Source organism: Lampris incognitus, chromosome 19 (genome assembly GCF_029633865.1).
Source record: "Lampris incognitus isolate fLamInc1 chromosome 19, fLamInc1.hap2, whole genome shotgun sequence".
Taxonomy (NCBI): Eukaryota; Metazoa; Chordata; class Actinopteri; order Lampriformes; family Lampridae; genus Lampris; species Lampris incognitus.
The window spans coordinates 23660702-23687741 of NC_079229.1; the positions used below are offsets into that span (position 1 = coordinate 23660702).

The window sequence follows — 27040 nt, forward strand, 5'->3', positions numbered from 1 at the left end:
GATGTGCTGAAAGATTTCTTTTTTCATTATTATTGTAATGAATGAATTTGGCTTGACACCAGCTGCTCAACAGCTAGAACTTTTGGTGACTTGACAGAGTTAACCATCTGAAATAATGAGTCGCTCGTTCTTTGGAGACAAAGCCATTCATCTGGAGAACATCAAGATGGACCCCCCCCCCCCCATTACAGTATGTTGGCTCTTTTGAGAAACTGCCATAGGATCACGACAGGGCACACCATATTAAACCTAACAAGTGATGAAACACCCTCCGAAGACCACAGGACACCTCCCCCGTGACGGAGACAACGAATTTAGTAATCCATTTCCCCCGAGTCCATTAAGCCCTGTAGGATGATGCAACCTTAGTAATCACTTCTTAATGTGTTTTGCTTGTTGTTGGGTTTTAACCTCCACATTTTCTAGATGAGACATTTCCTAGATGAGAGCTTCATTAGGCAGAGTCCTTTGTTTGCTCACCTTCGGGTTTGATCATTTAAATTGGAAAATTTAGCTACCAAAGTAGGTCTCCCCTCAGAGCAGCATTTTTAAAATGGGTTTTAACCTATCTTTTTTGTTTTTGTATCGAGTTTTGTATCTGGCATTAGCTGCAGTATTAGCCAGTAGCTCACCTTTGGAGGTGGAGAGCGTGTCGGACAGAGGGATGAGTATGAAGCTGGAAATCGAAGGTGTGATGATGAACGTTATCAGCGCATGGGTACCAGCAAGAGTTAAAGGGAAGGTCTACATGATGGTAGTGAGACCAGCTATGCTGTATGGTTTGGAGATGGTGGCACTGATGAAAAGACAACCCTGCTGGAGGTGGCAGAGTTGAAGATGCTCAGATTTTCATTGGAGTGATGAAGAAGGACAGGATTAGGAACGAGTATATTAGAGGGACAGCTCAGGTTGGACGGTTTGGAGACAAAGCAAGAGAGGCAAGATTGAGATGGTTTGGACATGTGTGGAGGAGAGATGCGGGCTATATTGGGAGAAGGATGCTGAATATGGAGCTGCCAGGGAAGAGGAAAAGAGGAAGGCCAAAGGAGGTTTATGGATGTGGTGAGGGCGGACATGCAGGTGGCTGGTGTGACAGAGAAAGATGCAAAGGACAGGAAGAGATGGAAACGGATGAGCCACTGTGGTGACCCCTAATGGGAGCAGTCAAATGTAGTAGTAGTAGCAGTAGTAGTAGTAGTAGTAGTAGTAGTAGTAGTAGTAGTAGTAGTAGATTAGCCAGTAGCTCACCTTTTGAGCACTTCTTTTTAGTTTTTTAAATCAAACTAACCCCCTTCACTCCAATGCAAAGTGCCTAGCTGACAAAATAGTTGGTGCAGTGTTTATATCCAGCTCACATTTAAGCACTTGTAAATGTTTCTTCCCTCCCATTTTAAGTCCACAGAAGAAAATGGTTTAAAATATCCCTATTAATTGTTTGACAGCTTCCCCTTTCTATTATTTTTTATATTTGATCATGCTCTTTGTATTTATGAAAGTATTTTGTAAATTGTTTAAAAATTCTGCTACACATTAATGTTATTATTATTGTTATTATTATTATTATGGTGGCATGGTGGCGCAGTGGTTAGTGCGGTCGCCTCACAACAAGAAGGTCCTGGGTTCAAGCCCGGGGGTAGTCCAAATTTGGGGGTCATCCCGGGTCATCCTCTGTGAGGAGTTTGCATGTTCTCCCCGTGTCTGCATGGGTTTCCTTCGGGTGCTCCAGTTTCCTCCCGCAGTCCAAAGACATGTAGGTCAGGTGAATTGGCCATACTAAATTGTCCCTGTGTGTGGTGTGGTGTGGTGTGGTGTGGGGTGGGGGGGCTGTGATGGCCTGGCGGCCTGTCCAAGGTGTCTCCCCGCCTGTCGCCCAATGACTACTGGGATAGGCTCCAGCATCCCCATGACCCTGAGCAGGATAAGCAGTTTGGATGATGGATGGATTATTATTATTGCACTAAATGCTATTCCAATAAAAGTACCATTTCACTCTTTGTGACGGTCTCTCTCTGTGTCTTTCCTAGGTTAAAGGGTGATCTCGCCTACAACTACAAAGGTCCGAGGACAAAAGACGATGTCATTGAGTTTGCCAACAGAGTGGCGGGGTAAGTCAATGGGTTCTCCCTACTGAAGCATTTCGCTCACCAAGGAGTCATGCGACAGGGTCAGCTCGGTGCATTGTATTTGTGCAATCATGGTCATGAACACAGCTCGTATCTCTGTCAAAGCTCATTGAATTTCCCCCTCCACCCCTCCGGCCTAAGCCAGTGTGTCAATTGAGCCTGGCAGATTTTCTCCTCTTTGAGGCTAAATCAACCCAGACCCATGGCTGCAAGTATTTGAATCACCACTAGATGGAGCCACAACCATAGAAGAAAAAAAAGGTCTCTGAACGTCATAAATTTGTTTCAATCACAATCTTGCATTAAAAAAACAAAAAAAAAACGCCCAACCTTGTGGTACAAAGAACCTGCTGCATGTCTCCCCCTTCCTTCTTCATCCGTGTTTCCTGTCTATCTCGACTGTCCTGTATAAAAAAGGCTAAAATTTCCCCAAAGTGTCAACTATATAATCATGAAGTTTCACTTACTTCGCTGACCCTACAGAATCATTCTATATATTATGTATCTTCCGTGCTATAACTTGTGTAGTTGTAAATTTCCTCATTGAGTGATTATTGTAAATCTGTACTGCTTATCCATTCTGCCCGCTTGGCAGCTTCTGCATGTCTGTCCGTCCTGGAGGAGGGAGCCCTCCTTTGATGTTCTTCCTGAGTTTCCCGCTAATTTTTCCCCCCTGACAAGTAGTCTTCTGCAGAGTTCCTCATGAGCTCCTTGTGTGATTTGAGGATCTAAGGATAGTGTTTTGTACATGATGTAACGGGATTATAACGTGACTAAATTGTGAGTTACGGCTATACATGTAAATTGACTTTGATTAAAAAAAAAACAAAAAAAAAACTGTTAGCTTTAGGTCATAGAAAGTTGAGAGAAACGTTTCAATGCAATCACAGCAATGTAAGATGGTGACAGATGTACTCTCAGCCCCCCCCCCCCTTGGTGGCCAGGGGGTCAGGATCGATCCTTGGTCCACCCAAAGGATTGGATCTTTGGGGTGGACCACGGATTGGGTCCCCCGGCACAAACAGAGCAGTATAGTGTACGCTGTTAAGTGCCAGGAGGGTTGCTGTGACTTGTACACTGGGGAAACCAAACAGATGCTGACCAAGAGGGTGGCACAACACAGGAGAGCTAACACGTCAGGCCAGGACTCTACAGTCTACACCCATCTACAGACCAGTGGCCAGTCTTTCAAGGATGAGGATGTGCACATCCTTGATAGGGAGGAACGCTGGTTTGAATGGGGAGTTAAAGATGCCATCTGTGTGAAAGAGGGAACGACCATCCCTGAACTGGGGGGGGCTAAGAGTACATCTGTCACCATCTTGCAATGCTGTGAATGCAAACACTCCCAAATCCTCTGTGAATAGTACACATGGCCATTGAAACTCTAGTTAATGGTCACGCCTATCTGCATATGAAGCCGATCGTTGTTTTCAGTCGTTACACCACTGTATCGTTTATAAGGGTGGGGATACCTGCAGTCAGTTGAGACTGAAGAGGTCACAATGAAACATTTCCTTACCTGGATTATTAAGCATGCACAGAGAGATGTTAGCTTTAGGTTTAAACTGATGGGTTTTTGAGTACTGATCTTTAAATAAGCATATGTGTGTGTGTGTGTGTGTGTGTGTGTGTGTGTGTGTGTGTGTGTGTGTGTGTGTGTAGCGTCGGCTTAATGACTGTAATGTAAAATAATATTATATATATATATATATATATATAATCCAGTGATTCAAGTACATTCTTTATGAGACAGTACAAGCTCGTTTCATGCCGCAAGTAATCATGAGTGCTTATGGCATGAATCACTGGATTATTTTGCTCCTTATTTGTTGATCATTTTTCCTATCATTGAGTGTTTCTTTTAACAAAGTTATATATATACTCACCGGCCACTTTATTAGGCACACCTGTCCAACTGCTCGTTAACGCAAATTTCTAATCAGCCAATCACATGGCAGCAACGCAATGCATTTAGGCATGTAGACATGGTCAAGACGATCTGCTGCAGTTCAAACCGAGCATCAGAATGGGGAAGAAAGGTGATTTAAGTGACTTTGAATGTGGCATGGTTGTTGGTGCCAGACGGGCTGGTCTGAGTATTTCAGAAACTGCTGATCTACTGGGATTTTCACGCACAACCATCTCTAGGGTTTACAGAGAATGGTCCGAAAAAGAGAAAATATCCAGTGAGCGGCAGTTCTGTGGGCGAAAATGCCTTGTTGATGCCAGAGGTCAGAGGAGAATGGCCAGACTGGTTCGAGCTGATAGAAAGGCAACAGTAACTCAAATAACCACTCATTACAACCGAGGTATGCAGAAGAACGCACAGCACATCGAACCTTGAGGCAGATGGGCTACAGCAGCAGAAGACCACACCGGGTGCCACTCCTGTCAGCTAAGAACAGGAAACCGAGGCTACAATTCGCACAGGTTCACCAAAATTGGGCAATAGAAGATTGGAAAAACGTTGCCTGGTCTGATGAGTCTCGATTTCTGCTGCGACATTCGGATGGTAGGGTCAGAATTTGGCGTCAACAACATGAAAGCATGGATCCATCCTGCCTTGTATGAACGGTTCAGGCTGGTGGTGGTGGTGTAATGGTGTGGGGGATATTTTCTTGGCACACTTTGGGCCCCTTAGTACCAATTGAGCATCGTGTCAACGCCACAGCCTACCTGAGTATTGTTGCTGACCATGTCCATCCCTTTATGACCACAGTGTTCCCATCTTCTGATGGCTACTTCCAGCAGGATAACGCGCCATGTCATAAAGCTCGAATCATCTCAGACTGGTTTCTTGAACATGACAATGAGTTCACTGTACTCAAATGGCCTCCACAGTCACCAGATCTCAATCCAATAGAGCACCTTTGGGATGTGGTGGACCGGGAGATTCACATCATGGATGTGCAGCCGACAAATCTGCAGCAACTGCGTGATGCCATCATGTCAATATGGACCAAACTCTCTGAGGAATGTTTCCAGTACCTTGTTGAATCTATGCCACGAAGGATTAAGGCAGTTCTGAAGGCAAAAGGGGGTCCAACCCGGTACTAGCAAGGTGTACCTAATAAAGTGGCCAGTGAGTGTATATATACGTATATATATCTCCCTATTCCAGACCAACAGTGCGGGCACTTCCAAGTAAGCAGATGTTCGAGCACATGATGAAACGACATGACGTGCTCTTTGTTTACATCGGCGGAGAGTCTCCTCTCAAAGTAAGTACCATCTATTTTTCTGGTCATATATATTTAGTCAGACTCAGACAATGGCTGAATCAGGGCCACACATATATAAAAAAACAAACTCATGTCATCGTTTAACTGTAACGCTCTTTGGACAAAAGCGACCACTTCACGGCATGAATAATACATTTCACCGGGGCTGTCACAGGATTTGAGTGTTGTGTATTGATTGAGCGGTTAAAGCAATGTTCCTGTCAGTGTCGCCAAGACCTCCAGTGGAGCGCAGCTCTTTAATAGCACCCTGCATGTGACATAGCTTTGACAGCTGTTATATGGCAACTTATTGAAAGCTTTTTGTGTAAAACCTGAGATGCTGAGAGAGACCTGTTTGCCCTTGCAGGAGAAGTACATTGACGTGGCCACTGAGCTCGTTGTCTACACTTATTTCTTCTCGGCTTCAGAAGACGCCTTACCGGAGGTGAGCTGCTGGAGCTACATAAAGACCTGTCAGTCTGTTTGGAAAGTTCTTTATTTCAATGCAGATACACTAAATCAGTGAATAATTGCACGGTTTTATCTAATGCAAATTTTCAGGTTTCATTCTCATCAAAATAAATAACTGGGGCGTCCGGGTAGCGTAGCGGTCCATTCCGTTGCCTGCCAACATGGGGATCACCGGTTCAAATCCACGTGTTGCCTCCGGCTTGGTCGGGCGTCCCTACAGACACAATTGGCCGTGTCTGCAGGTGGGAAGCTGGATGTGGGTATGTGTCCTGGTCGCTGCACTAGCGCCTCCTCTGGTCAGTCGGGGCACTTGTTCGGGCGGGAGGGGGAACTGGGGGGGAATAGCGTGATACTCCCATGCACTACGTCCCCTTGGTGAAACTCCTCACTGTCAGGTGGAAAGAAGTGGCTGGCGACTCCACATATATCGGAGGAGACATGTGGTAGTCTGCAGCCCTCCCCAGATTGGCAGATGGGGTGGAGCAGCGACCGGGACGGCTCGGAAGAGTGGGGTGATTGGATGGGTACAGCTGGGGAGCAAAAGAGGGAAAAATCCCACCCCAAAAAAGGAAAAAGACATGGCTCCAAATAGTCAAAGTTCAAGGATGCAAATCATACATAAACGGTTTTGTGCTTAATTGCCTTACATTTTGTTTCTAGCCAGTGAGAATCACATTTATTATTATTGTTTACTAAAAGATATGAATTTCCAGTCTCTAGCAATGCTGTCACTAAATAGCAGACATCAATAGTAAGATGCACATCAAATTCAGGTGTGTGTGTGTGTGTGTGTGTGTGTGCGCGCGCGCATGCGTGTGTGCGTGTGTGTGCGTGCGTGTACGTGTGCGTGTGTGCATGCGTATATACTATATATCATTGCCTATTGCAGCACTACTTTGGATGAGGTCCACAATTGGCTGTGGTGGCCTGTTGCCAACGGTCCCATATCACACATTCCAGGTGACCATAAATTAACAAAGGAAAAGAGAATTAATGGAGTTTGATTTTAAATCATATTTTTTTTTATGTGTTGTCACCAGTCTGTGGCTTTGCCAGAGCTTCCTGCAGTTGTAGTCTTCAAGGATGGGGCTTACTTCACCTATGATGGTGAGTATTGGAATCTGGTGTTTGCAAAAAACCCACACCTCACCTTCGGTGATGTCTCAGCCTTGCGTCTTCTTCAGTTAGACTTACCAGAGATGAGTTTTCCTGGGAAATTAAGACATTTTAATTCAGATAGGATTAACTCTGTGTCATATACTGTTGCTAGTCTTCTGCCTTCCTTTCCTCCCCCTCTTCCTTCTTTGTGTCTGTGTGGCCGATTTTATTTCACCCCCCCCCCCCCCGTAACTTTGAAGCTCTGCTGTTCCACTTTTTCATCCCCAACTCGTCTTCTTTAATCTTGCTCACCACGCTGAGTTATGGTGTGCCTAGCCCATCATAAAAGCATCCCAGGGTTCTGCCCGCTATTGTCTCGGCGGTCAGGCCAGTGATGTCGTGGTGGTTAGTCTCTGGGTGAACACACATAGCAGCCTTGGGTGGATGACTGGCCCATGTGGGCGTGGGAGACCACAAGCCTGAGCCAAAGAAACCAGTGCTGGGCTGGTCGTGTATAAACATCTGAACCCGACATGGCCAGGTCCTGACTCACACAAGCACCAGTCACTGTCACAAGGACAGGCGGAACATGATTCGTCTGAATCATGTTTTAGCTAACAGGCTACGCAGAAAAGCTAGCTGGCACGGCAGTAACACTTTGAAACCTTTATCAAAAAAAGATGAATTTAGCTGAGCATGTTAAAATGTGATAGAGCACTTTTTATTTTTTTTTATTTTTATTTTTTTCTTTGTCCCCGCCTTTTTCTCCCAATTGTATCCGGCCAATTACCCCACTCTTCCAAGCCATCCTGGTTGCTGCTCCACCCCCTCTGCCGATCTGGGGAGGGCTGCAGACTACCACATGCCTCCTCTGATACATGTGGAGTCGCCCGCCGCTTCTTTTCACCTGACAGTGAGGAGTTTCACCAGGGGGACATAGCGCGTGGGAGGATCACGCTATTCTCCCCGAACAGGCGCCCCGACTGACCAGAGGAGGCGCTAGTGCAACGACCAGGACACATACATCCAGCTTCCCACCTGCAGACACGGCCAATTGTGTCTGTAGGGATGCCTGACCAAGCCGGAGGTAACTTGAGGATTTGAACCAGCGATCCCCATATTGGTAGGCAATGGAATAGACCGCCACGCCACCCGGATGCCCAGAAAAATATATTTTTGATTTGATTCTGATATTGTTAGAAAAACAGCACACAGAATCTCTGTCATCTTACAACACAGTATATTACATGCAGTCATCCACAAACATTTTTGGTGGGATCACAACCCCCCCCCCCATCCCCCAAATCTACCCAGATGGTGCATCTAACTGTGAGACTAAATGTCCGTCTGTGAGTGAGTGAGTCAGAAACCAGGTTAATGAGATGGTCTGCATTAGCTCAGAGCCTTTAAGAGAAGCTACCTTTCTGCATCGGGTTCCTCAGCGCTGCAGCATCAGTTCGCCACGTTCCTCTAAGAGGTCCTGGATGTCTTTACTGCTCAGGGCTCGGGCTGGCAGGCGGAAGCGGAAGGACAGAGCGTCCAGGCACAGTGCGAGCACAAAGGGGAGCCAGTAGTGGCTGTTGGGGAGGTTCGGTGCGCGGTGCAGGGCCCGCAGGACAAAGTCCAGCTCTGAGCATCGCTCTGTGTCCCACCTGACGTCCGTCTGCTCCACCTGGCCGTTATGGAAAGGGGGCTTCCTGCTCCACAATCCCAGCAGAACTGAGTCTCCACAATAGATGTTGATGACAAAAACTCCGCATTCCACAGAGTCCTCCAGCACTCTGATACGCAGCATGTTCTGAATAAACAGCCTTGCAGCGCTGACGGCACGTCAAGGTTGTCAGGGAACTGAGAAGGCAAGCAGCAGAACAAAATACTTTCACAAGGCAGATTTACCCCTCCCTTCCATCTAGGAGAAATGTTTGTTTTAAAGAAAAAAGAAAATCGTGATAATAATCATAAACCTGTTTTTTGTTTTTCTGTTTTTTTTAGCCAAATATACCCGAGAGAGAACTTGTGTAGTACACGAGAATTCACCAGTGTACATAACAGATGGGTTTTTGGCCATATCCAGTAGTCCATATTTACCTGTCTTCCACTGTGTCTAGCTTCTTGCCAACTGTCTTTTGTGATGTTGCAGAGAGGATTGGTCTCGCCGAGCGTGCGCCGAAGGGATGTTGTCTGAATGACTGTCGAAAGCGTAGCATCAGTTAAGCAAGATTTAGGCATCTCATGTGGTGTGCCAAGTCAGAATGACTTTGCATGATGTTCCCATAGAGTTTCATTTGACTGCTCCTCAGATAAATGTTGACATGGCAAACGAATGTCCGAATATCTCCTGTCTGACACAATTTTAAGATTACCTGAAATGCATATGGCGACGATATATTTATGTATTTTCATACCCTGGGGAAGCTTTCAATGTCTAATGCTTATTAGAAATTCAGAGTGTCTTCGGTGTTGTCATGCTGCAGGTCTTAAATTAGGATGTTTTAAAGAATATCTGACAGCGAGTGACACCACAGTCTGACCAATCGGAGCCTTTGTGTGTGTGTGTGTGTGTGTGTGTGTGTGTGTGTGTGTGTGTGTGTGTGTGTGTGTGTGTGTGTGTGTATATATATATATATATATATATAGTTTTTTTCCCCCCGAAATGGTGTTGTGAGTGCTCAACTAATGAGGGCGGAATATATATATATATATATATATATATATATATATAATTTGCGGTTCAACATGATGTTGTCGAGCTTTGATGGGTTTTGTGCACATTGCAAACAGCACTGTCAATTTCAGAGAGTCCTGTAAAAAATAGCACAGCACAGCTCATATATGTTTAATAAGTTCTCAGATTCAGACTTCTACAAAGATGTAGCACAACATTTTATAATGTTACTGACGCTAAACCACATGCCTGGGTTTAAGAGTTTGTTGTTGCAGGAAGCCATTTGTTTATTGCATAGGCATCCTCCATGTTGCATATTGCATAGCCTCCGTGCAATGACAGCTAATGGACTACATGCTAGCTCTGTAATATCATAATGACTGCTGATATCGACACAGTCGGTACATTAGTTGGCTTGCTGTTTTGTTGAATGTAGAGTTGGCTTTCCAAGCGGGCTGCTTTCAGACCTGTTTTTCCTTGTCTGTTACACAGTATGTCTTGTGTCAGGCTTTCTGTAGAACCGTTCAATGGTTTATGGTTTGGCAGTAATAGCAGCTGTATGAAAATGTTTATATTGCAGCCAGCTGCAAGGCAGAATTAGTTTGCATACATTTATAGCGCACTCTTAAGCGACAGGCTGTATGCGATGAAAAGATGAGCTCATGCCTCCGAAAGTGATAGCGTACGAGTGACACTTTGGAGGCAGGGTCGCTAGACAGTATTTGCTCTTCTTTGCTATTAGGGATTCATAAAATCAATATGGATGATAAATTGGCGAAAATGAAATGACCTGTAATTATTGTCTGCCAAATTGTCCCCCCTCATTAAGTCGGCAATGTATCACAGCTGCACCTCTTTTTCTGGTTTCGTAAAAGCAGAAAGCGGTGCAGCTGTGATACAGAACTGTCAGAGCGCTGTCACTGTTGATACTGAATGTGTTCTTGTATGGTTAGATCTGGCCATTAATACTAAAATGAGCTCAGTGCTTAGTCGTCCTCTGGCCTTTATTCAAATTCTGTGTGAGTTATCTTCGGTAATATGACATCCCTTTCCCTATATTTCTCCCTCTCTGTCTCCTGTCTTGTTCCCCTTTTGGTCTTGTTGCCTTACTTTTTTTTTTGCATTGTCTCAAAGGTCCTCCATGGCATTAACCTTCATCTTTGAAATATGTCAGAGCTGCCTCTTGCTTCCTCTCAAAACTCTTGACGCCGCGTCATTTCCACTCCTCCCACTGCCCGTGTTTATCCTCCCCTCCCTGCCGCCATCTTTTCTTCTTTATTTCTCTCTTTCTGTCTCCCACTGTGTGAACTCGGGGCCGACAGACTCCCGTAGGGCAGTATGGAGATTTCAGGGCTGACACCCGGGAAGAGAGCAGCTCTAATTTGTTTCAAGGTGAAGGAGGGCCATTCAGTTGTAGAGGCTCATCCGGCTGCACGAACCCAGCATGAGGGCTTCAACACTCCCCCTCTCACTCTCCTCCCCTCCGCCTCCGCTTTGCTACCGAGGATCGGAGGGGAAAGCAGGGCAGCTGCCTGCTGTCTCGTAAGCCAAAACATCTGTGGAAAGAACTCTCTGGAATTTCTGCCCAAAACGTCTGACTCAGCACTCTGAACCAGGAGTCTCTCTGTGTATTTTGGCAGTGGTAGCAAGCAGCACACATGCATTTAGATCACTTGGGTTGTAGTACTGCTATATGGTGTGACCTTGGTTTTTTTTTTTTTTTACAAGCTCGTTCCAGTTCTTAGGTAGTTATGATAAGCACCGTGACTAGTAGCCCACCGTCTCCTTTGGGAGCCCCAGCATGCGGCACCATGTTCAGTGTTCTCATAATAACATCTGTAATGGCGGCAGGGAGGTCACGGTGTCTTATTAGCAGGTCTTGGGCTAAATTTGACATCAATTATGACCATCATGTGGCTGTACTTAGAGAAAATATTTTAGTTTTGACCAGATTTGTTTTGTTTTGTTTGTTTGGTTTTTTTTTTTTTTTTGCTTGAGGGACAAACACTGTTTTCCATTTGCATGTTGTCTGCAGATGCTGAAACTCAGGAGACAATACAGAGTTCTCTCTTCTTCTTGCAATGTATGGTTGGTTTTGTGGTGTTTATGGGGACCAATGCATTCCCTGTACAATGGAAAAAATCTGCAGACTGTTTTGTGAATGTGTTTACTACTTTTTTCTAACATGATGTATTTATTTATTCATCCGTTTAATGATTATTTTTTTTAAGGAAGTGTAAGATGTTTCTGGTAGTGAGGTGAGCTTTTGGGTATTCCGACAGATGGCAACCCAGACTAAAATAGACCACAATTGCAGTAAAAGGAAAGCTGCTGCCTGTTTCAGTATCCTTAAATATCTTGATTTGTATGTTGCACATGGAATAGATTTAAGCGTTTCTTCAGCTGTCACGTGGCCTTTGCAGATGAGCCACACTGGTGAAAATGTTCCGTCACCTCTGTTTTGAGGACTTTGTGTACCCATTTTTCTTCAAATATTTGCACCGACGTTGCTTCCCGACATGCCTGCTCTGACGCACAAGTCGGTCGTGTGGACAGTTTCTCTTTCCGCCTCGAGGTAGCGGTGCCGACGTTGTGGCCCCAGCGGCCCTCAATCAATGCGTCCTTTCAAAATGTTTTCCATCATTAAATGATCTCTGGCGATGAATGTGCAGCTTGTGGCCTATTCGGCTGTGCATTGATGGTAAATGTCATCTTACAGGCAGGCCATCAATAGGCCATTAAACCGCTTTTTTTTTTTTTTTTTAAAACAGGGAGACGTGTACTTTATGACACTAGACGGTTTTTTTTTCAAATTATTATTATTTGTTTCTCTTTCTGTACGGTTATTTCTTTCTTTTGCAGAGTATGAGGATGGTAGCTTGTCATCCTGGGTGAACAAAGAGCGCTTCCAAGGATACCTCCAGATCGATGGCTTCACGCTCTATGAGCTGGGCGAAACAGGTGCCGTATCCATAAAACCTGTCGTCACCTTACGATCCAATGAATCCAGCTTTTCTCTTTTCCTCTGTTCCCTTTCTCCCCAGTTTTGGATGTTTTGTTTTTTTTTATCTTAAGAATGTTAAAAATCGGATTTGTTTTACAAATCAGCATTTTTAGTATGCCCCTGGGAAAAGTATAAAAAAAACAGCTATTGCAATGCACATTTTTACATGAGGATAAGTGCTAGACAATTACATTTAGGTACAAAGGTACAATGCCTGGATCTGCCCGCCTTCGGCGACCTTTATTAATTTAATAGTGGTATAAATCTGTTCTTTTTATTCTTCAAATGAATTCATCCACTAATGCTCTTGTAATTTATCCAGAAATACCTCATTTTTTTTCTTATTCATGTTTTGAGTTCTCTGCCCGAGTTTGATTTTTCCATCTGTGTCCCACTCAAAATTGAAAACATATGGGCTTAGTCACCACTTTACACTGTGTGGGGAAAAAGTAATTATTTTCAGGTACCAGACAAAACCCTACAGGGATATTTGAATTACACAGACAACTTTTTACCTCTGGCTTCCCACGTTCTGCAACCCTCCATCCATCCAACCATGCCTGCAAAAGCTTTCGAGTCTTCAGAATGAACACCAGGGGGCAGACTAGCGCTCTGCAACCTCAGACCACCCCAACTAGTTTAAAACACTCCCCTCTAGTTGTGTAACATTTGTTTTTCTTTAGGCCCATTTGCCATATTACAGGTTTCGAGCTGGTCTAAAATAGCCCCTGTGCCAGTGAGTGACCACTTGTTTGCAGTTATTGACAGGAAAAGGCTTAAGATTGCCTAATGTGTCCTTGATTTTTTTTTTTTTTACTTTCCTCTCTTGGTCAGCACTCTTATCTATTCCCAAGCCTTTTTGTCATTGCTCTCGTCTTTCCTCTTCTCTCTTGTTCTTTGTGGCTGTAATTTGTAATCCCCTGTCGACTACAACAGGCAAATTGGTGGCGATTGCAGTCATCGATGAGAAAGACCCGACAGGGGACAGCGGCAGGTATAGAGAACAGCCAAGTTAAAGCATGGCTTTTAGATAAAAGACGAACATGCACTCCCTTAGAAACCATTGTAATGGCATTTAAATGCAAGGCTTTCCAAATGAATATAAGGCCTCCTGCTGTTGTTTAGTTTCAGTTTAGTTTTCTGCAAATTGCAAGCTTGGCATGAATGAGGCGTAGGCTTTAACCTGTCGTCATTTACTTCCCTCTTATTTGCTTTAAGATTAAAGACCCTGATTCAGAGGGTGGCCCGGGAATACAGAGAACAATTTAACAGGTAAGGCACAGGTGTGGGAGGAGGTCAAAGATGCATATCCATTTTTGTGCAATTAATTTAAGAGGGCACACTCGCATGGGAACATCGGCCGTCTCCTCAGAAGCCGGTTCATGCTTCTGTCAGGGTACGTCTGTTTTCTCCCCCCATCGCAGTAGGGAGATAATTATGCAAAGTGTCAGTTTCCAAATATAGGCGTTCTTTTCAGCCATCAATCAAACCCATGTTGGTTCAAGTTGTATTAATATCTCAGCTTTATGGGAGTAACTCAGGGTCACACCAGGAGATTGCATGTTTGCATTATGTTCTGTCTGGTTCAACAAGTTCTTTTAGTGGAGAGGGACTCAATTCAAATTCAAATTCAAAGCCATTTGAATTTAACTCAATTTCACCAGGCTCAGTAATAACAGGTTCGTTTGTCTGATCACTCACGTAAAGTAACCAATGACCTTTATTTATTTATTTATTTTTTAGTACTGCAGATATTAGAAGGATTATTTTACTGGATAGCATTGTGGGGAGAAACAGGAAAGGATAGAGAAACACAAGGTTGACCGGTTCAGGAGAATTCATAACTTTGCAAGGGTACGGTATGCACCATGACTCATTGAGCCAACACTCAGAAAGAACATAGTTTCAAATCCAACCCAGAGCTGTTTGGGAAGCTGGGCAGCCATATACAGCCTTAAAAAAAAATATTTTTTTTCAGATGTTTTTCAACCAGAGATCGTGGGTTCAAGGCCCTGTGCTTGCAAACATCCTGTCATCTTGCAGGTTGCTTGAGGGAGACACTGAATCTCCAATAGCTGCATGAAGCGCTGTTTTGCCACTGCCTTCATATTCTGACCAGCCTGTGAAGGGTTAGACGAATAAACAAATTCCCTATTTGGACTGATAAAACATTGTACTGCGGCACGGGGGCGCAGTGGTTCGTGAGGTCGCCTCACAGCAAGAAGGTCCTGGATTCAAGCCCTGGGGTAGTCCAACCTTGGGGGTCATCCCGGGTCGTCCTCTGTGTGGAGTTTGCATGTTCTCCCCGTGTCTGCTTGGGTTTCCTCTGGGTGGTCTGGTTTCCTCCCACAATCCAAAGACATGTAGGTCAGGTGAATCGGCCATACTAAATTGTCCCTAGGTGTGAGTGTGTCGGCCCTGTGATGGACTGACGGCCTGCCGTCCAATGACTGCTGAGATAGGCTCCAGCATCCCCGCAACCCTGGTTGGGATAAGCGGCTTGGATAATGGATGGATGGATGGAAAACATCGTACTGCTGGCCAGGTTAAGTACTATGCCCAGACATTGACGAGTTGACTCATCAGAGCCAAGACCTGCTGTTAAATGAAGAGGTGTATCTCAGATCTCCCCGATCAAAATGTTTTCCCCCTCTCCAGGCAGTCCCATAAGGACTGATTGAATTACACCGATCCCTATCATCAATTAGAGACTATCTGCCATATTACCTGGCCTTGTTTTTTTTGAAGTCAGCCGCTTGAGACTCTTTGAGATCCCAGCAGAGATCAGAGCTGCCAAATGTGTTCTGACACACCTAAGCGGTGATTGTAATTACGGCTGTACGCCCGCACGTCGCCCCGTGCAGTTGGCGGGGGCACAGAGGCAGCAGTCAGTGGATCGGAGAGGATGACTGTCATTTGAATGAGTGAGCACAGAGTGTCGCGGTAATGAATGCCGTGGCATTTGGCTCCCCCTCCCTCTGCAGCATTGTGACAGAACAATAAATGCAATCTCTCAGATCTGAGATGGGCCTACTCATTAAGTCGTGGGAAGCATGCGAACGTGTTTCGTGAGAGCGAGCAAGTGTGTGAGCGAGTGTGCAACCAGAATACACAGATTTGAAGGCTTTCATGTGTAGGTAGGCGGGTGTGTATTTTGCGATTTAAATTCGGTGTCAGTAATGATGTCTGTGTCTGTTGCGATGTGACACGATCTGCATGCAGGGGTAATGCGAAGTCGTTGGGGTGTGCGTGTGTGCGTGCATGCATGTGTGGAGGTGGAGGTTGGGTGGCAATGAGAGATGTGCCTACTAATTTTCAAGTGGCTGAATGGGTAAAGCAGTGCAAGTCAAAGCATAAAGGGGAAAAGACAAATCATTACCACAAATGTGTTCACATATTCTGCTTAATCCTATATCGCTGATACGCCCACATTCCCCTACAGAGTTTAGCTTTGAGAATGTGGGTCTTATTCTCTCCATAAGAGGAGTCGCACAACGCTGTTAACACAGTGTGCTGTGTTTCAGTATGAAAGTGGCGACCTGAAATCTTCCAGGGGGGCTTCATTCCCAGTCGGGCCTAATACTGTTTAGACAGATTATCAGTAACCCGGACTAATGCTGCCTTGAATCCTGCGGAGTTATTATGCGGTGGAGTCTCTTCATAATCATGTCAGTGACGCCAGCACAGTCAGTATTGTCTCACACCCAGGGGACAGCCACACGAGCCATGGCTATGATTCAATATGAATGTAATATATACGTTGAAGCCCCCCATAATCAGTCATTCAGTGGAAGTCGCTGGCTTCCTAGGACTTCTGAGCCCCCCCCAACCCACCCCCTTCCCAGCTGCACCCACAATGCATTCTGCTCAAACACAGCGCAGTACAATGAGATACAAATTGAATTCCTCCTCTGCCTTATCGTTAGATAAATCACCCGAGACTTTTTTTGTAGCGCAAGGAAAAAAAAAAGATGGGGAGGAGGAGGACAGCATAGGACGGAGCTTTGGGTTTTGTTTTTTTCCCCACCAGACACCAAAATGATCCCAATTTTTCTTTCAGAGAGGCACAGCATGTTTGCATGTTATTCCATTCAGCGTTACTTCTCGTTTCTGCACTATTGTGGGGGAGAAAGGGAATTTGAAGTTTGTTCCAAATTGGAACAGGGTTTTATTGTTGCACATTTCAGTGAGATGAGGAAGGCTTTTAAGCATTTCGGTGTACTGTTTGTTTATTTTGATGAGCTGCCTCTCTCGCTCATGCCACGATTTGTCTTTCGGCTGCAGGGACTTCCAGTTTGGTCACATGGATGGGAATGACTACATCAACAGCCTCATCATGGGGTGAGTCCCTCAAAACCTGTCCTCTATTCCATTACGGTCCCCCGTTCCTCTCCTCCCTTTCTGACTCAGGTTACCTAGGCTACTAGTAGAGTTGGCTTGCTGACTAAATTAAGCCAGACTCTCTCCATTGAAGATGCTCTCTTGTGAAGTTGTCAGTTACGCAGGTGGACCATAATTTCATTTTAGTGCTCTTGGCAGCTTTTATAATGCATACTGACATACACACCCCTTCATGTACATGCACACACACCCACGTACACACCCACACATGGAACTCCTTTGGTCCACCTTTTGTGAGTGTAGGCTAGTAAGGGGAATATCTGAGGGGTTGGAGGAAAAGGCACAGTGTGTGTGGATTAGAGCTGCATTGGCTGTGGACTTTAATAGCTTGTCGGAGAGCACTGCTAATGATACAGCGAGCCCTGCTAGCTTAGTGCCCAGACTGAAGCCGACTGCAGTGGTGTCATGCACGGAGAGGCCCCGCCACTGATATCCAACGCTTTTAATTAGACAGACCACCCACCAGCATTAAAAGGCCAGCAGGTCCGTAGCAGGGTGTGCACGTATGTGTGTGCATGCTCGAGCTGGTCCGTCTTAGCATCATGCGGTATCTTATTAGGTGGGTTTACATGTTTGATTTTGTGTGCATTTGAGGGTTAGAGAGTGCTGCAGGATATTAACTTAATTTCAGTATGTTATTGTTTATATGAGGCGGATCACAGTATTCATGCTCTCCTAAGCCTTATGCCTAATTAAAAGTGAGCTAGAGATCATAGTGAATGTGGAACTGGAAATACGACTGCTCAACCCCCAGGCTCTCTTGCCGAAATTAGAAATGCAATGTTTATATGTAAGGATAAAAGTAGTGATTAGCGATCACAATTTTTCACAAATACATACAATATGTCGTTTTCTAGGTTTTACGGGGCTGGGTTTGGCCGGCGCAGCAAAGGATTAATTGCCCTCCTTTGAGGAATGAAATCCTGGCCCTGTCAATGTCCACTAATCCTCTCCCTTAGGAGGGCCATGGAAATAAATCTTATGGCTTTTCATCCATCTCTCCTTCATCACAGAGATTACTACTTTCTGGCAGCGATCTTTTTTTGGTGCAGGACTGCCCATGTTCTCACCAGAGGCACACAGACTCGGACTCCTTTATGTGTACACACTCAAACACACACACGGGTGCACACATAAAAACACACACAGCTTTCTGTTCAATTGATAGGTAATGTCCTACCAACTTTGCAGGTCTCTCTTATACATGAAATGAAAGGAAATGTTATTTCCCCCAGCCCACAGCAGTGCAACATAAAGACAAAAACACATCCAAAAACTACAAGAACACACATAGCCAAACTAACACATATATCCAAACTAAAAAAAAAAAAAATCACTGTCCAAGGGAGCGAATGCCAGCCAGGATGACTGTCGGAACCGCCGGTCTGCATGGGCTAGCAGTAAGCTTAGCCTGACCCACTTCCGCATCCTGTCAGACCACCCTCGGTGTTTCCTTCTCGGGCGCAGGTCCAAGCAGGGGCCATAGTCCCTGGGCCCACCGGATGAAGCAGACCAAGCTCCCCCAGCCAGGCACCCTTGACACACCTCCTCGCACTCCACACAACGACATCAAAAACACCACAGTCAACGCCAGGTGAGGCCACCGCCAGACCGACCTCGGTGTTATTGGAACTGCCGGTCTGCATGGGCTAGTAGTTAGCTTTGCCTGCCCTGCTTCCGTGTCCTGTCAGACCGTCCTCGGTGTTACCTCCTCGGGCACAGCTCCGGACAGGGCCGTGGTCCCTGGGCCCACAGGATGCATTAGACCAAGTTCTCCCAGCCGATCCAGCGCCAGCTCTCCCAGCCATCAAATGAAGACAAAACTTAGATGTGGACAAAGACACTGCATGGACAGGAGTGGGTGAGGCCGCCGCAAATATGAATTTACGCCACCATCCTCCTACACCGGTACTGGGTGAGGCTGCTGTGAACGTGAATTCGCACCGCCATCTTCCCACACTGGAAGCAGACAACCGCTTAACTTAGAAGTAACTTAGAAGTCTGTAGAAGTCTATGGGGCCAAGAGTCATGATCACACAGTCTGAATGAACAGTAGCAATGGCATTATCATTCAGATCAACAGATGGTCAGCTGGCAGGTACAATTAAGGTGTCTTCCATAGAACCTCTGACACTGACGTATATGAAATGAGCTTTGGTGTTGTACAAGGGAAAGCTGCTAAGTTGATACCACGGCTTAGCTCCAGTGGCAAGTCTGGCAAGTCTCATGTCATGATGCACACATGAAGCAATGCTCATTTCCTTGACAATATCACAGAAATTACATGACTCCAGGAAACTTGAGGCCTGTCTGTTAATTCTCATCCTACCCCCTCCAACAGATTCCTCTCACAGAGGTGAATAGGCTAATCCATATTAATGTCGAATGGATGCCATCTGTTAGAGTAGGCTGGATGTCAGATGGAATACAGATTTAGGGTTGGCATGTCTGTGCAATTGCAGATCTCAGCTGGGCAGAGTAGTGGGGCGTTGATGACTCTACCACACAGGGTTGTGTGTGTTTGTATGCCTGATCTCTACTGGGTGGTGGAGTGGGACAGTGATGGATATGTGTGGGTGTGTGTGTAATTTGTAGCTGGGTTGAGCAACACCACAGGGATGTGGAGTGGCAGGGCAGTGATGGACGGTTAGCAGGCGCGTGTGCTCAACCATTATTGCCCCTTATCTGAGCTAGGCTTTGGTGCTGGGAGAGAGAGGGAGAGGGAGAGAGAGAGAGAGGGAGAGTGAGAATGAGTTTGTTTATGTGACCCTGTGTGTTATCCAACTGTGCTGTGTTTTTTCTTCTGCTGATGTGTGTGTGTGTGTGTGTGTGTGTGTGTGTGAGAAGGTTTGGGTGTGTGCATCATGTGCTTGCACTCCGTTTCTCTGTTCTCTGGCAAAACTCAGGGGCTTAGGGACCACAGTGTTTCTTCATCTTCCATGTTTGCGTGTCTGTGTTTATGCCTGTGAATGTGCGTCTCTGACGGGAAGCAGAGCCGCCGTTCGCTGGACTTCATGTGAGTCACTTGTCAGCTGTAATTTGTAAAGGTCTCTTAAACTGTGACCGGGCACTGCCCCGAAAATCCCCCGAATTGCACACTGTTTGCATAAAAGATAGAAATGACACTCTGAAATAGGCTAAGCTACACTTCCTTTTATCCTTGTGGAAAAATAAGTACTCCCTTTTGAAAGAAAGCCCATGGGAGAAGTTAGGTTCTGCTGAGTACAAAGGATTTGTTTATCTCGCCATCATATTCTGTGTTCCAATTTGCTCTTTAACACCCATGTTTTTCAATTTTACCCACTAATGATGCACTTTGATAATGGCTGTGACTAGCATGCTGAGGTTAAAAAGACTAAAAGCTATGTTTACCGCTTTCTCCTAGTGAAGTGGCGGTGCCTTCCGTCGTCATCCTCAACACGTCCAATGAGCAGTACTTCCTGCCCAGCGAGCCGACGGAGACCATGGAGCAGCTGGTCCAATTCATCAACAGCGTTTTGAATGGATCTGCACAGGTTCAAATCCTCTGCCCTTCCTTCCTTCTCCTCCTCGCCCCCTCTTACTCCTTATTTGTGCATTCTATTCAGTGCGCACCCCCCCCCCCACATCGTACCATTGTCATCACACTAGTAGTCTCCATTAATCAAGCGTGTTGCATTGCATTTTAAGTCCTTAGAATAAAAAAAACCCTTGAGGTGATGTATTTCTGCAATCTCTTTTTGGGTGTTGAGATGTTGCATGTTTCATATTGCGGTAGATTATCTTCAATAATTCTGTTTTCTAAGTCATCCAGTGAGATTATTATATTACTCAGTATACCAGTGTGGACACTAATCTGTGTGGTATTGCCATCTGGGGGGGGGACAAATGACATCACTTTCCTGCATTTATAGTAAAGTCACCCAGATGTACAAAACCATAAGTCTAAGTCAAACAACCAGAGGTCCCCCTTCCACCCGATTTTCCCAGAGTTATTTTTTACTTAACAAAAACAAGCTAGGCCCCGCCAAATAAATAGTAGTAGAAACCACCATGTTGCCTCTGTGTAATGCCGGATCGTGTCCAGCGAATTTCAGCCTGTTCACCTCATGCTGGCCATGGCTGGCTTAATGTGCTGGGAGACAAAGTTGGCATGCTATGATATTTCCACAGCATGGTGGAGAACCAGCTCCTCTAACTTCATATCCCTCATCTGTCTTCTTCCAGGCCTGCGGAGGCGATGGCTTTGTTCAGAGGGTCAAACGGGTGGCCTTCGATGCCAGGTCCACTGTTATGGTAAGTTGGCTTGAGTTCAATTTGGGTTGTAGCAAACTGAATATTGGACTTTATTTTTCTTGCCAAAGCACTGGGATTTTTTTCCCCCACCAAGCTTCTAGTCTCTATTATCTATCATCTATCAAACCATGTAGGCCGTTTCACCATTACAAATGACGGTTGTTATTAATATTCTTCTCACCTTACCCCTTCACCTTGATTGTTGTCTGCTCACTTGTGAGAATATACAGCCGACTCCAGGCTCGGCAGCACCGTGGTGCAAATGCTCCAGCGCCTTCCACTTTAACTCCAGGAGCAACCGCTTTTCAAAAGAGAAGGCCGCGCATACAGCGGAGAATATACGATGAAAGGAGTAAAACACAAACTGTGGGTAGAGTGGGAACGGCAAGAAAGCAGGACGAAGTATAATGAGGAGGGAGGAGAGAGGGTCAGATGGGCTGTTTTTTCTCTCCACCCACTCTTACCCTGAACAGTTGGTTCTGTGGGAGGACTGGTATTTATTTGACCAAGGATGTGATAAGACTGTAAACAGGGCTGTGGGGCTTGTAACACCATTCAGTGGGAAGAATTGTAACTGTAACCAAGGGTAAGCTTAAAGCCACCCTAGAAAAAAATATGTGGGGGGACTTCAAAAGAAAATTATGGATTTGATTTTTTTTTTTGCAAAATGCTGAACTGACAGTTAAGAAACGTCTCCTCAGGGCAGGAAGGGAAGACTGTCAGGAATGTTTTTCATTGAAGGCCTCTGAACTTAATGCTCTTGCTGTCGGGTTAGATTTGAGCATGCCTCTTTGGAATTGGCCATGGATGAGACACCTGTGAGAGAAATGCAAAGTTATTCTCTTTTGTTGTCCATCAAGGTATTCCTTCAGTTTTAGCGAGCTGCAAGCTTCCTTTTACGTCTCGCGTATCTCAACCAGCTAGTCTTACTCACAGCGATGAGGATGATTTGAGGTAGATAGGCAGCAGCCATCACCTTATCCCTGGAGAGCCCATCTAAATGCATGGCTGACAGGAGCATGAGGAAAAAGCCACATTACGCCCAATGACTCATGGTTGGCTGTGTTAACATAGCATACCCATCTTTACCTCATCTAGCATTGCAGAGCACCAGCAATTACCATCCTTCTTCCACTGGCAATGTCTGGAGGGAACATGAATATTTCTCGTATTCTCAGCTCAAGGACTGACAGCAGCTGTGACCAAATACCCCCCTCCAGGCACATTGTCTATGCAGCACCCTGTTATATTGAGGCCAAATGACTCACATGCAACAGATATTTTAAACAGGAATGTCCAAACTTGTCTTTCAGTGACCTAAGATTAGTTATACTCATAGGAGATGGGGATTATCTGTGATGGAACGTCAGTTTAGACATGGCACACACAGGCGTCCGGGTAATGTAGCGGTCTATTCCGTTGCCTACCAACATGGGGCTCGCCGGTTCGAATCCACGTATTACCTCTGGCTTGGTCGGGCGTCCCTACAGTTAGAATTGGCCATGTCTGCGGGTGGGAAGCCAGATGTGGTTATGTGTCCTGGTCGCTACACTAGTGCCTCCTCTGGTCGGTCGGGACGCCTGTTCGGGGGGGAGGGGGAACTGGGGGAATAGCGTGATCCTCCCACACGCTATGTCCCCCTGGTGAAACTCCTCACTGTCAGGTGAAAAGAAAAGACTGGCGACTCCACGTGTATCGGAGGAGGCATGTGGTAGTCTGCAGCCCTTCCCGGATCGGCAGAGGGGGTGAAGCAGTGGCGACTGGGACAGCTCGGAAAATAGGGTAATTGGCCAAGTACAATTGGGGAGAAAAAGGGGTGAAATAAAAAAAAAAAACGACATGGCATGTGAAAAATAACTTTTGGTGCTCCAAATAGTCAAAAGTCAAGGATGCAAACATGCACAGGACCCCCCCCCCCGAGATTAATGATTGGTTGGGAGGTCAATAATTCCAGCCCGATAGCCTTGCCGTGATTAATTATTTAATAAACAACCAACTTTTATATGAAAACAGTTGTATCCCCCCCCCCAGGAATAAATGCATTGACACTTTTTATTTGCTGTACTGAAAACTTAATTAGCAATAACCAATGTATGCACCAGACTGTGACCTTTCGTGAAGCATTCCACCTCAAGTTTTTTTATTTCCGAAAGATGTGATGGAGTGACTGTACTTCGGCCCAGCAAGGCCAAGATGGGCTTGGTTTTGGTTTTGGCAAATGATCTTGTGGTTAGGACTGAGGTTCTTGCCTTACCGTTGAAGAATGTGTTTATATATTGTGCTTACAATAGGCAGAAATCTCACCTCCCTTTTCCTCTAGTTATTCAGCCATTCTGTCTGTCTTTCCATCTGTCTCTGCTTCCTCCACTTTTGTTTTTTTTTCACTTCCCTCTCTTCTCTGTCAAACTGTCTTTCCCTGCCAATACGCCGTACTTTGTATTTCTTTTTCCTCCTCCAATTTTACTTTTCACTTCTCTTCCTGCCACAGTCAGTATTTCGTAGTTCCCCGGTGCTGGGCTGCTTCCTGTTTGGCCTTCCGCTCGGCGTGATCAGCCTGATGTGCTACGGCATCTGTACGGCGGACGACAGCGCCGACGACGTGGAGCTGCTGAAGAAGGAGGGCCTCACCGACGAAGAGGAGGAAGAGGAGGAGGAAGAGCAGCGACGTGCCGCCGAGCTGGAGGGCCCGGGAGGCGGGGAGCAGGAGGAAGAGGAGCCAGACACGCAGGACAAAGCTCCGGAAGAGAAGAAGAGAGATTAATGCAGGGGTGGCGTGAGGTTCTACCAGAAGGAGGATGATAGGCCTAGTCAAATACAGTGACATGAAACTCAAAGACATATCAACGTATTATTGTTTGGCTTCTTTGTCTTTCATCTCACTTTCCCCTCCCTCCTCTGCCTTGCCGCTGCAAACTCCCCATCCCGTCTTTCAAATCCAGTTGTCAGTGTCAGGTAAGCTGCTCTGTGAAGCCTTCTAAATTATGTCTAAACCTTTTAGCTTTTTTTTTTTAAAAAAGAGGAGTGTAAACTGATAATGCTAGAAAGAGGGGGAAGGCTTTAAACCAAACACACTGTAACCTTATTTATTATCAAACTTAAACAAACCACTCTGTTACCCCCATACAGTGTGTCAAGTACCACTTCTCTGCTGTAGTAGATGCTGTGCTCGAACCCAGTCCCCACATGGTGTCCTCTGTCTTTTTTTCTTCCAAGATCCAGTGAAGTCATTCCTTATTTATGATAGTTTGATTTCTGCTTGTTATAATAACGCCTGAAACAGAACCAGATGGCCTTGCCTTCAATTTAAATATAAGCTGAGCATATTGACACGATTAGTTTATCTTCGTCCTTCAACCATATTAAGTTTCCCAAATGTAGGTAGGCCTATCATCCACAGCAGTTAACTCATGTAGACAGCAAAGTAAAAGTGCCCAAGAAGGAAATTCTGCCATAAATGAATATGAAATTATTTTTTTTTCTATTGTATGTTTTTGCCTGAAAATACTTCTTCTGGGGATGCAAAATGTGCTGAGGCAATCATGCATTTCAAGTTTATCCTCATTCTGGACACCTGTTCATCGAAAGGTGTCCAGGGCCCATTTTAAAACACTGTTTGACAACATCGCTGGGTTATTTGGCGTAATTTTACAGATGTAAGCAAAGCAGCCCATGTATTGTTAGCATCTCTGGATCTGTAATTGTGGGGCGGCAAGTACACAATGACTTTGTTTTACCCAATTTCCTTTTTTTATGGTCTAGACCTCTAGAAGACATGTATGGAGTACACACTGACTTTGTTTTACCCAATTTCCTTTTTTTATGGTCTAGACCTCTAGAAGACATGTATGGCATCGGTCTGTCTGTTTGCCTTTAACTAGTTATATATGGTTTGATGGAACCAGTTTACTGTACTGCACTGGCCCCGCTGGTTTCTGTCCTCTGTCACTCATTCCTGTATCGAATTGTGATGTTGATATTTACATCCAGATGCACATATACTGAGACCTATACTGGACATAACAAATTTTAGCACCATCCCTTTAACATAGAGTTGCACCCCTAATTTGGCACAATATGTATCTCAGTTGTCTCCAAGCTCAATGATGCGTCTTTGACAGGTCTCCAACTCTTAAGCATACTGAACAGCTAACCGAAGAGTTGCAAATTTTCAGTCCATTTGATTCAGAGAGCAACAGGTAATATAATATTCTGCACACTCAAGGTTACGGTATGCAGCTGTAATTATAACCTGTTGGACATGATGGGCCCAAAACAGTGTCTGTGCTGATGTTGTGGCGTGGAAGCAAATTGTTTTAAAGGGTTCACTAGATTACTTTTTGCTCTACATTAGCTTTGCATGGCTCATCTAAAACATTCATGCATTGTATTTAATACGCAGTGTTGTGACTAGGTCACAATGTTAATAAGCATGAGATAAGGAAGGAAATTGCCACGGCAGATCCTCTCATCGGTAAACTGAAGAGATGTTAATGAATGTTTTGAAGTGTTATGCTGCTTTTGTACAGGTAATAGGGAATTGAATCCTTGTCCCTTTTGTATAACTTCTGAAAAGTACAGCTGGGTAAAATGATGGCTTCAATTTTCTTCTTTTTTTTCTTCTTCTTTCCCTCCATTGTTCAGTGCATTGTGCTCTTGTGGCCCTGTAAGTCTTGTCACTCGTTTGATGACTTTGGCACCTGAACCTAAGCACACCTGTTTTTATACAGACAGTCTCTGCATACTTACTGTGAAACTGCACTATGGAAACCATTCCCTCTTGCCTTCTGGGCTTTGTAGTTGCCTACCATTCTCTGCCAAACTTCCTCATTGGGTTTGAATTGAGATTATCACACTTTATTACACGTTTGAAAGATTGAATAAAGATTGTCCTCTTTTTTTTTTTTTCTTCTCTCGTTGACTTGGTATCCTTTTATCGCCCGCGAAACCACTGGTTTTCTATCAGCAGCCTGTCTTGGCCAATTCAAGTGGGTATTGCAAAAGCGGTTAAAGTTGTTTCGTTGCTAAATTCCCTCAGCGTTCGCTGAACTTACATTGCGTGCCGAGTGTGGTGGCTCACTGCACCATCCCGTTTATAGCTGAGCTGAAGTCTCTCTGAAATGTCCTCTACCCTTTGAGCTGAGGGAGGTCTCGCCTGCCTCCATCCTGACCTGGGCCATCACTCTATGCCTCAAGGGTTTGCCTGCAAAAATGTGCGTAGATACACAACGATTCACCCTTTTCGTCATCATTTTTCTCACTGAAAACGTGTTGCAGTATGTCGGCTGATGTCTGCATATTGGATTCGGTCATCTCATATGTAGTCAATAAAGTGGATAGAATTGACCTCGATGACAATGCTGACGGCTAAATTTAGGTATAGATTATCTCAGTCAAAAGACAGGACAACCATTGATTAATCTGCTGTAGTCAAGATTACAATAAAAATGGATCAAGTTGAAAATTAAGACATTCTTCATTGAAATACAATAATAAATAATAATAAATACAGTAATAAATAGGGTGGCCCAGTGGTTAGCGCTGTTGCCTCACAGCAAGAAGGTGGGTTCGAACCCCAGACCATCCCAGGTCCTTTCTATGTGGAGGTTTGCATGTTCTCCCCGTGTCGGTTTCCTCCGGGTGCTCTGGTTTCCTCCCACCATCAAAAAGACATGCATGTTAGGCTTAATACTCCTGTTGGTGCACCTGAGCAAGGCAATGGAAAGAAGTGGAGTTGATCCCCAGGTGCTGCAGCTGCAGCTGCCCACTGCTCCTATACAGT

General features: G+C 45.2%; 1 protein-coding gene and 1 long non-coding RNA gene across 2 annotated transcripts in view; one reads left to right on the forward strand and one right to left on the reverse strand.

Annotated features, from left to right (window-relative positions):
- LOC130129533 (protein disulfide-isomerase TMX3-like) overlaps positions 1–26721 on the forward strand; it is a 32456-nt gene extending 5735 nt beyond the window's left edge. Inside the window, exons 6-16 of the mRNA XM_056299094.1 lie at positions 2025–2105; positions 5248–5347; positions 5715–5792; positions 6859–6925; positions 12444–12542; positions 13522–13579; positions 13804–13857; positions 16870–16926; positions 20372–20501; positions 21193–21261; positions 23750–26721. Of these exons, the coding sequence (XP_056155069.1) occupies positions 2025–2105; positions 5248–5347; positions 5715–5792; positions 6859–6925; positions 12444–12542; positions 13522–13579; positions 13804–13857; positions 16870–16926; positions 20372–20501; positions 21193–21261; positions 23750–24022 (1066 nt within the window). The 3' untranslated portion in view covers positions 24023–26721. The remainder of the gene's footprint in view (positions 1–2024; positions 2106–5247; positions 5348–5714; positions 5793–6858; positions 6926–12443; positions 12543–13521; positions 13580–13803; positions 13858–16869; positions 16927–20371; positions 20502–21192; positions 21262–23749) is intronic.
- LOC130129902 (uncharacterized) lies at positions 5832–9087 on the reverse strand. The gene is made up of 3 exons (XR_008812082.1): positions 9005–9087; positions 8337–8764; positions 5832–7027 (listed from the first exon to the last, which is right to left on the reverse strand). It is a non-coding gene; the product is annotated as an uncharacterized LOC130129902 (long non-coding RNA).
- Positions 26722–27040: the final 319 nt, after the last annotated feature.